Raw genomic sequence first — 10,017 nt, 5'->3', positions numbered from 1 at the left:
CATTTCCGTGTTGATGGTCACACGCTAAGGAACACACAGGAAGAGGGACAGCCTGCCACTTCCTCGACCCAGTAAAGGGAAATAGACATTCCTGCCGCAACTCAGAGAGGCTTTGTAAAAACAAAACCTGCGCCAATTCAAAACACCCCCTTAACCATTTAAGCAGCAAGTCGAACCTTCCCATTAGCTTCCATCTTACGAGCAGCCACGATAACGAAGGAAATGTTCTTGAAGCCCCCGGACAAAGAAGGGAGCCAGACAGAGAAGAGGGAAGGGCCAGATCTGATACGATTTTAACAAAGGCCAGAAAAGACTCAACCCTTCCCAGAAAAGAAATCATAACCACACGTATTGCCAAGATCCAAAGAAAAAAAAAATTTATTTACAATAGAGAATTTTATTCGAAACATGCATTTTTTTTTAAAACAAATCAGCAAATGCAGATCAAGTTTACACTCCTTAAGGCAAGAGTCCCTGTGTAAGCTGTACATGTTCATGTTAAATCCAAAAGACACTCACCCTGGGAACTCATGTACAAAGGGCAAGGCCAAGGTCAGCGACTTGTCTTTTATTAGAGAATCAGACAATCTCCCTGATACAGGAACTCTGAGGTCAACTTGCTATGAATTTATACTAAGAAAATGCAAACCAATAGCAAGAAATTCTGATAGTCTCCTTAGTACTGCATACAATCAAATCAACGTTATTTAGAAAGGAAATACAGTAGTGCATACGAAAAAGTGAAGACAGAGCCTGTCCGACGTAACCGGAGGGACAGCAGGGAGCCGACGGTCATATTGCACGCAAGGGTCAAGTCCAAACATTTGGTTCAAAGTTAGCTTTTCCCCATTTTGGCAATCAGTTCATCACAAATCTTGGTGAGTTCCTCTATCTCTTTATTCTGAAAGTGAAGACAAAAAAGAAAGAGGTTGCTGAATCTCCTTGCTGTTGGAAATCAAGCCCATCGGAATGAGCTTTGGGCTCTTCAGGGGTGTGGGGCCCTCCAGGCTTCTGGGTCCCCCCTAAAATTATCTAACGCAGGGAGAGAAGCGACATGGACACACATCATCTAAGCACACATCCCAACTCTAGCTGTGACCTTGAGCAAGTTACACAACCTTTCTGAGCCCTGGTGTCCTTATCTCTACCATGTGGAGGATGGCGTCTCTCTCTCTCTGAGAAGGGAGTGAGGTCGGAAGGTAAATAAAGCTCCCGAGCACAGTGACCAGTGCCGGACAAAGGCTTCACTGGTTTGGGTTCGCTTGTATTTGCCTCCGAAGGATGTGGACACAAAAGGTTGCTCCCGGGTGAGCTCTTGGGTGGTTTACTTGAGAAACTTGAGAAACCACCAGGAGGGGTAAGCGATTCTACTTGAATAGGGTTGCTGGCATTATTTAGAGGACCCCCAATGAGGGGGTGCTGTGGATACAGGGGAGTCGAGCAGGGAGATGGGGGTAGATGAAAGATGACGTCAGGTGCTCCTTGCGCCAGGTCCTGCCCATGCCCGGAAGCAAGGGAAGCCAACCACACGCTCATCTCGCACCAACGATCTGGAAACACCGTCGACGCTCTAAGTACTGGGATCCAAAGGGCTGAGTCCATTCCGAGGCAGGTCAGGCTTTGCTCCGATGCAGATCCGCTTCAACCACCAGTGTCGAACAGTGCTCTTCAAAGAGGCTAGATCTTTCTGGTATCCCAGGAACCTACTGCAGTCAGTTTTTTGAGGTCCCTGCAGAAGGTGAGTCTTAGCCACAGCCCTCTCCCCTGGGACTGTACTGATGCCCTTCCTTAGAAACTGTGGAAACTTCTTGAGACACGGTCCCGCCCGGAACCATGTGTCCTGTGTTTCCAGGCTGGGCTCCGGGCACCACCCGTGACTGTGTCCGTATTGGGAAGAGCCGGGAAGTCCCCAGTAGAAGAGGAACGCAGTCCTCACTGCAGTGCAGCCACCAGCCCCGCCGGAAGAGAAACACCTGGAACAGCAGCTTGGCTTACATCCTTCTAGAGTCTCCAGCTCCAAGAGGCTCGATTCTGTGAGGAACTGAAACGTCTGCTGGAAGACGTTCTGCGGGAACGCGGCTCTAACTGTGACTTCTGGAAGGACTCTTGCCACGACGACATCTGCTGGAGCAGCTGATGGGGACTTTTCAACCTCCCGTGTGCCGGTCACCAAGCTAACCACGCCCCAGGCACTGGCCCTGCTAAGCTCTCACAACAGACCCTTCATGGGACCCCCTCATATTTCCACTTTCCAGTGAGAAACCAAGACTCAGGTTGAGAATTGTGCTTAATTTAAGGTCACACAGCCAGTCAGAAGCGGCAAGCCCGGAGCGTGAAGTCAGGCTGGCCCGGCCCCTGGATGGCTTTGCTGTTTTACTCGTTAAACATAACATCCAGCGACTGATGGCTGAGAGGGACTGTCAGACCCACCAGCTATGGACTCCTGGAGGTTCTCCAAGCTCCATCTCGGCGTGCCAGCCTACCGCCCCGCACACGGCTATCGCGCAGCTCAGCTCCCTGGGTTTCCAGCACCCCAACTGGGCAAAATGCCCAGCGCCCCCACTTAAGGACAGCCTGGTGGGGGGAGTCATACTTCTGAATCTCTTTAAAACAGAGACCGACCCCTCTGTACCACTCAGAGTCCTTTAGGGAGAACGTGTGTGACGAACCCATTGCTCCTCGGTTTCGGTTTAAGACAGAATTATATTTGCAGACCTGTTTGTATCTTTTCTGTTCTCCAAAACCACGCAAGCCACCTTGCCTGCTTCTTTGTCTTTCCGTTGCCCAGAATACTCAGTGTCGCCTTCGTCCGGCGACTGGAAGGGTCTGAACAGGCCAGGTTGCCCAGAAAACATCTACCCTGACTCCGGGTTTAGCTCTATTATTTCAGTGAACACCGGGATGCAGTTCAAACACCATCAGATCCTGACGGAACCGGGAGGGAACAAACGCACCGCTGCCTTTCTCACCTGGAAACATGTGCTGCCAGCTCACTGCCTTGCTGCCCGAAATGATGGGGGAAGGTGGTCCTTACTTTAAATACCGATGGGATGAGCAACGCTCCTGTTTGACAGCCCCGGCTCTGGGCTTGCTGCTTGAACAAGGCTCAGAGCCGGGAAGACCTAGGCAGTCGAAGAGATCCGGCGTATTTGACACAGTCCCGCCTCCTCCCTTCTTTCCCTTTCGAGGGACTCTTCCCGGTCTTCAGGTTTCAGCCTCCAACATGACAAACCCATAAAACCTGAGGTCAAGTGTGAGGCTTGCTCAGGGTTATAACGGACGGCAGGGGGGTAGGGCTGGGGCTCCTGAGTCCCAGGGCTCAGTCCCTGACATCATTTAGGTGAATTGAGAGATACTATGTGCCCAATGCTTGGCCCAAACCCACCTTGGGACCACGGTCAGTCCCCATGGAACCTGGCTGGGTAGGGGCACAGGAAAAGGGCCAGAGGCTGCTGGGCACTTCTGGGTGAGCAGAGGCCATCGGGGAGATACGCTGGACTTCAGATGCCATCTGTCTACAAAGGACATCATCCCCCCCAACCATGACTGCCCTTTAAGGTCCAAATGCACGAGAAATAACACTACCCCAGGCCACCAGACTCTCCGATTACCATCCAAGGGACTCCTAAGACTCAGTAAACCAACCAGGATGCGGTCGCTTCTCTGGAAACTCCCTTTTTAGAAACACACTTAGGGAAGGGGGCTGCCAGGCCCGCTATAATCTGGATTCAGGCTCCCGCAGCACTGCTGGGCGGAAGCGGCTTCTTGTTCGGACACCCAGAGAGAGGGTGTGTGTGGTACACTGGGCGCTAGACCGGAAATCAGGACAAGCTGGAGGGTTCCCCCATCCATGGACGCAGGAGGACGTCTAGGGACCCTTTTGACCCCAGTGTGGCCTGGGGGTTACCCCATTCCCTGAGCAGTAAGCATGCTGGGTACGGGGTAAAGTACTCTGGCACGCTGCAGATACTCAGTGAATGTGTGACGGGTGAAACCTGGACAAGGAATGAACACCGGCCCTAAACCTGGGAGCAGACAGCAATTCCAGGACAGGCAGGAAGGAGGACAGCCTTGGGGCTGGCATTACACAGGATCTTCTAGAGGGAGGACAAGCATAGGCTCCCAAGGTCTAAACCTGTCCCGGGAGCTGCAGAGCACACAGGAGAGCCGGCCTCTGCTTATCTGAGGCTCTGGCCAGACCCCCACCGCCTTCAGGCCTCCGCCCCCCCACCCCGCCCTCGGCTGTTACCTTCTGCTCCAGCGTCCTCTCCAACGCGTCCACACGAAGCTGCTCCTTCCGCAGACTGGCCTGGTAGGCAGCCTGCTCCTGCTGGGCCTTGCCTCGGACCTGCGCGATCTCGGCGTTGGCCCTGAGGAAACAGGGTTGGGGGTGCTCAGAAATGACCCACCTCCCCTGTAGACCCCTCCCACCTTCCTCCTCCCAGCTCTGGGCAGCAGGCACTGTCTGCCTGCAGCTCCTACCACGGGGGGCCTGGTTCAGGAGCCCACGAGCACCCCCTACGCCAACCCCATTCCCGTGATGTGGAGGTGCTCTGGGTGGGTGTCCTGGAAATTACATGTGTCCTCCGCTTATCAAAATGCTGAGAGGACACTCTTATCACAAGTCACCCTGAAAAACACAAATGGATTATCCACCCTTCCCCAGCCAGTGGGAGCGGTGCCATGGGAGCGCCTGGCCTGCGGGGCTGCTGAGAGGCCTCTGGGGGCTGCCCAGGGGCCACATTACCTGTCCAGCTTCTCCTCCGCGTGCACCTTCAGGGCCTGGTACCTCTGCTCTTCCTTCTTCACGCGGGACAGGTACTCCTGGGCACACTTCTTCAGCACCTCCTCATTCTGACGGGACAGAGGACAGAGGTTGAGCCCACAGAAGAAACACCCCAGGTGCTGGGAGCCCCGAGAACTCCCTGATACCTGCTGAACGCTGGACCGCCAAGTCCTGGTACCTGTACCATCTCCCAGCCTGCTCCCACTTCTCTGAACCCCCGTCCAGCGTCCCGCTCTGCCCCGACATGAACACACCTTGCGGAAACCCTCAAGGACCTCCTTCATCTTCTCGTATCTCCTGAAGAGGTCGGCCAGAGACTTCTCCACAGAGTTCAGGTCGGACAGAGCTTGCTCCTTCTCCAGGACCAGCTGCTGGACAGTCTGGTGGGAGACGGACTTCTCCCTCTGCTCATCCTCTGTCAAGAGACACAAGGATCCACACAATGGGGCCGGGGGCTCCCAACCCGGTCTTGGGGGCAGCCGGGGCCTTATACCCAACTCAAAAGATGTCCAAGCAGCAGGGCATCCCGGACTAGGGACAGACCCACCTCCGAGCCCACCCAGACTCTGCTTCTAGGGAACGACACCTGCGGCCCCAGCATTCCAGGGCTGGGCCCTTGCAGTGCAAGACGGGATGGAAACTAGCCACGGATCTTGAACCTGATCGCTGCAGACCCTTAAGAATCTACATTCGAGGCCCCAGGGAGTCTGGTTGATGGCAACAAATAGATCCGTAAGGGGGGACATCAGACTGAATTCTGAGATGACCAAGATTACAAGGTGCGGTAGTCTGAGCTCCGGGGAGCAGTCCTTTCTGTGTGTGATCAAGGTAAAGAGATGGTTGTTGGGAAACAAAAAAGGTTTCTTCATCCTGAAAACATCCCACAAACCGAAGCCCACATCACAGCCCTGAAACTCTGCTTCGCCCAGAAAATGGACATTTCCTTTGATACAGCAAATGTCAGCTCGGAGAAAAAATGGAGCTCTTTCTGCCAAAGGGAGTTTCTCAGTTACATACAAGAGAATTAATTCTGGCCCAGTTCAGAGTGGTTGATCCTAGTAAAAGGACCACTCTGTCCCCGACCCCAACTCTCTGGGCCGCCACCCGCTGACACTCTCCCCCAAACGGCTTGCTACCAGTTTACATTTATGGGAGAGGCCTTCTCTGCCCACGTCACATGAAGGACCCTCACCCACATGGCACGATCTTTTGTGTGCTGACCCGTTCGTCTCCTGTCTGGGTGGGAGAGGAACCTTTTGCTCCCATCTGTCTGGACCCCTGGGGACCCTGCACTGGACAGTGTGGGGAGGAGAAGACCCCGCTCAGAGCTCTTGGGGGGAAGGAACTCTGCAGAGCTGTCCCTCCATCAGCCCCAGGTCACCTGGGCGGGGATCCTGCGGCCCAGGACTGCCTCCAGGGGCTGGCTGCCAAAGGGCAGATCGCTCTGGAAATGACAGACTTAACAGCAGTAACCAGGGCCCACCCAGCTCTTGCACGTGTCTGGGGCCCTGCTCCCTGTTCTACTCATGTCATGCTCCTAGACCAGCGCTGGGCACCAAACTGAACTTAAGTCCAAACCTAGTCACCTCCCAGGCTCCAGCTCAGAGCCCCGCCCCCCACCCCGGGGTCCTCCCTGCGCACTGGGAATGAAGTCTAAACTCCAGGGACGCCTGGGTGGCTCAGTCTTAAGGTTAAGCCTCTGCCTTCAGCTCAGGTCATGATCTCAGGGTCCTGGGATGAGCCCCACATTGGGCTCTCTGCTCAGCAGGAAGTCTGCTTCTCCCTCTCTCTCTGTGCTCTCTCTCTCAAATAAATAAAATATTTAAAACCAATAAAAAATAAAATAAAATCTAAACTCTAGCTCCACCTGCTCCAGCTATGCTGGCCGGCACACCCCAGGCAGTCCTGCCCCAGGGCTCAGCAGTCCCAGAGCTCACTCGTTCCAGTCCCTGACACTGGGCCACCTCCCCAGAGGAGCCTTCCCGAGCACCCACGGGGAACACCTCCTCCTTACTTTCCAGTCCATTCTCTCGCTAGCAACGGCCAGACGTGCAAGCGTGCTGTCTGCCCAGAATGCACGTTGCAGGAGTCTGTTTTGTCCACTTCTCTATCCTACAGTCTAGGACAGTGCCTGAGTCACAGGATACCCCAACACATCCATGCTGGGAATGATGGAGTGGAGCCCGGCCACGGAGCCTGATCCAAACCCCAAGCCGCGCTCATGACCACATTTCTCCCCCGAGCTCCCTTAGAAGCAGGAGGTGGCTGGAGAGCACCTGTGATGAGCACCGGCCACTGCACCGAGTGCTGAATCACCATCTTGTACCTGAAACTATTTCACACTGTGTGTTCACAGACTGGAATTTAAATAAAAACTTTTTAAAAGAAAAAAAAAGCAGGATGCTGCTGCTTTGGGTTCTTTCCCTTAGATTCCTGATAGACATTGTCCTGTGTCCTGAAGTTAGACCTATTCTTGCCGCATGCTGTGGAGGGAAGTGCCCAGAATGGGGGTGGGGTGGGGGGCACATCCTGGGTTCCAGTCTGACAGGTGTGCGGTGGGGCCGAGACTCTGCATGGGGGACAACTTCCCCAATGACACTGAAGCAGCGGGTCTTGGGGAAACGCCTGGAGAGTCAAGGGCCCAGAAGATGCCTGATGTAACCTCCACCCCTGCCTCTCGGAGCTCCTGCTACCAAGACGGAGGTGGAGGACCCAGGAGCCAGACCCTGACGGCCCCGGTTCCATCCTGGCTCTGACACTTCCCGGCCTGGCCACCCTGGGCAGAGTTTGTAACCTCCCTGAGTTTCAGCCTCCAGAGCTGAAAGAGAGGTTCATGGTATTTCTCTCATGGCATTTGGGGAAAGAGGACATGAAAATGTATATAAAGCCTTCAATATATAGTAAGAACCCAGGATCAGTGACCCGTTATTGACAGCATCACTGTCTCCCCCAAACTGGCGTGATGTCCTACTACAGTGACTTCCAAAGGGGGAGCTTTTAACACACAGTGAGAACCGAACTGCCAGCGGCCGGCTTGCCATTCCTAGGCTCCCCGCAGAAAAGACGCTTCAAAGGTTCACTCGCAACCCAATGCTTATATTTATTCTTTGGGTTTCAACTGCTTCCTTAGTCCTCGGCGCATTCTGGGCTGATCTGAGGCCATGTATACATTTCACTTGGCTCGAAAAGAGCCATTTATCACACGGAGTCCATCTGATTTCCTGGATCTGAGACTCAGCCTGCCTCAGGTTTCCTGTCCTCCCCATAAACGTTTGTAAAAATAGAATTTCCCGGTTCCCAGGATACCAAGGAGGTGCGGCTGCATCGCCAATTTTTGTAAATTACAAATGCAGTCAGGTTCTTCAAATCAGGAAATCAGCCCCGAACTCCAAAGGCTCTAGCCTCAACCACAAAACAATGCCCCTGGAGAGGTTTCTGGCTTTTTCAGGCAAAATATGATTAAACCACGTGGGGGGATGGGGGAGAAATGCAGCAAATACACAAGAGCAAAAGTAACAAAAACAGAAACCAACCAACCAACATGGGATGCAATGGGCCGGTGTCAAATGAGGTGAAAAGCATTTACTTACCAGGCTTGCCTGTTTGTTTTGCAAGCAAAGGGCAAGAAGCAACAGAAAATGGAAGCAAAACAGAGAATCAGAGCAGTTGTTAGGAAAGCAGACAAAAAAAATCAATTGCAACAACCTGGAATGCCAAAAGCACAGAGGTCTCTCTTCGTTCTGAATCCTAAATAGTCAGTATTCGAATTCGGTTTAGTAACATGGCACGAGAGCAGACGATGATGGCAGGACAGATGTCACGCTGGCGTGGGACGTCTGCAAGGGTTACATGAAGGCCAGAGAGCCGGGCAGGACCAGGAGGAGCTCGTGGAGGTGGGGTGGAACCTGGTTTTAACTTCAAAAGGGCTACTGACATTCATCCCGCCCTCAACTGTCAAGCTCCTGGGGTCTGAGTTTTCCCTCTCAACCAGGGCGAAAACCAGAAGAGACAAGGGACCCAAGAGCCACGTGGATGTACCTCCACATACAGAGACTCACGGCCCACCCAGAAAGGAGGCAGGTGCTGCCCACAGCGACAGCGAGTCCCTGCAGTGCCTCAGCCCCATGCTGTCCTTTTACAGGGTGACGAGGACCTCAAAACCTGCGGCAGCCCTCATCAATGCCCTGCAGTGGTGACTGGCGGGATGACAGCCACGGACGTGCCACCTGATGGACAAGGCGTGAGCAGTGGTTGATGCCGACACTGGAGGTACATGAGGATGGGGAACCGGGGGCGGACAGCTGCTGTCCCACTCCCAGAGTGACAGTGCCACTTGCCGCTGGGGACGCTGGAGGGGTCTCCCGGAGCCGTCGGGAGTGCTCAAACACCCCTAAACAGGAAAATGCTCGGAGGGGTGAGATCACAGCTCTTGCGAGGGGCCCTCGGGCCAAACATACCAGGTCTCCTGGGGGGAGGGGCCTGGGGCGCTGAGGGTGGGCGTGCGTGGCCCCAACCGCAGGAGTCAGGGTTCCGCGCACTCAGCGTTCTTCCAACTACTCTCACCTGCAAATACGCTAGGAGGGAATCAGAGCCGAATCGTGTTTTCTGTCCAACAGGGACAGACCACTTGCGCCAGGCAGACACAGCCTGCTCTTTGGTTTTCAAGAGGGAACGTCTGCTTAGCTCCACACTGTCGGTGGAGGCATAACCGACAGCTCTGGGCAGCCTTCTCGCAGGGGCAGAGGCTCGTGCCCTTGTACCCCCATCCCAGTGCTGGCCCAGATGTCCTCACCGAGAGCAAAAATAGCAGCATCGAACTCAGACGCGGAAAGCTCTTTCCAGATGAGCCACTGTAGGTCTGGGGGCATTTGCACAACCCGAGACTCCAGGAGGCCAAAGGCTGTGCTCGGCGCGTCAAACGCGGTAGGTTGGAAGGCATAAATCCTTCTCCCTGACTACGTTTACAGGCAGTTTTGGTTCCAAGAGTTGCATTTTTTATCTCATCTATATGTATTCATAAAGTCTTATACCGATTTAATAAAGAGGCTTCATTTGATAGAAAGCATATACCACGAGCTGATCCTTAGGAATACCCCAACGGGCCTTCTCTGAGATCTGGGAGAAATGGCCTTTATTATAATACATCAAAATTAAAGCCCCTTTGAATAGAAAGCACTCAGCTGTCGGCCTCTTCACCATTCCCAAGCCTGCTCTCATATTTATTCTAGGAC

The 10,017-nt window shown here is 53.9% G+C and overlaps 1 protein-coding gene across 3 annotated transcripts in view; it reads right to left on the bottom strand.

The window, feature by feature from the left end:
* Positions 1 to 349: 349 nt before the first annotated feature.
* Positions 350 to 10,017, bottom strand: part of LOC111144810 (transforming acidic coiled-coil-containing protein 2-like) — a 73,049-nt gene continuing 63,381 nt past the window's right edge. For all 3 annotated transcript variants that reach the window (XM_022499297.1, XM_022499295.1, XM_022499296.1), the window contains 4 exons: positions 5,041 to 5,201; positions 4,748 to 4,854; positions 4,250 to 4,370; positions 350 to 901 (listed from right to left, as the gene is read on the bottom strand). In XM_022499297.1, coding sequence (XP_022355005.1) covers positions 836 to 901; positions 4,250 to 4,370; positions 4,748 to 4,854; positions 5,041 to 5,201 — 455 coding nt within the window. In that variant the 3' untranslated portion in view covers positions 350 to 835. The remainder of the gene's footprint in view (positions 902 to 4,249; positions 4,371 to 4,747; positions 4,855 to 5,040; positions 5,202 to 10,017) is intronic.

Source organism: Enhydra lutris, unplaced genomic scaffold, assembly GCF_002288905.1.
Source record: "Enhydra lutris kenyoni isolate GAN:26980312 unplaced genomic scaffold, ASM228890v2 scaffoldscaffold12, whole genome shotgun sequence".
Taxonomy (NCBI): Eukaryota; Metazoa; Chordata; class Mammalia; order Carnivora; family Mustelidae; genus Enhydra; species Enhydra lutris.
This window is presented reverse-complemented; position numbering and strand designations above follow the sequence as displayed.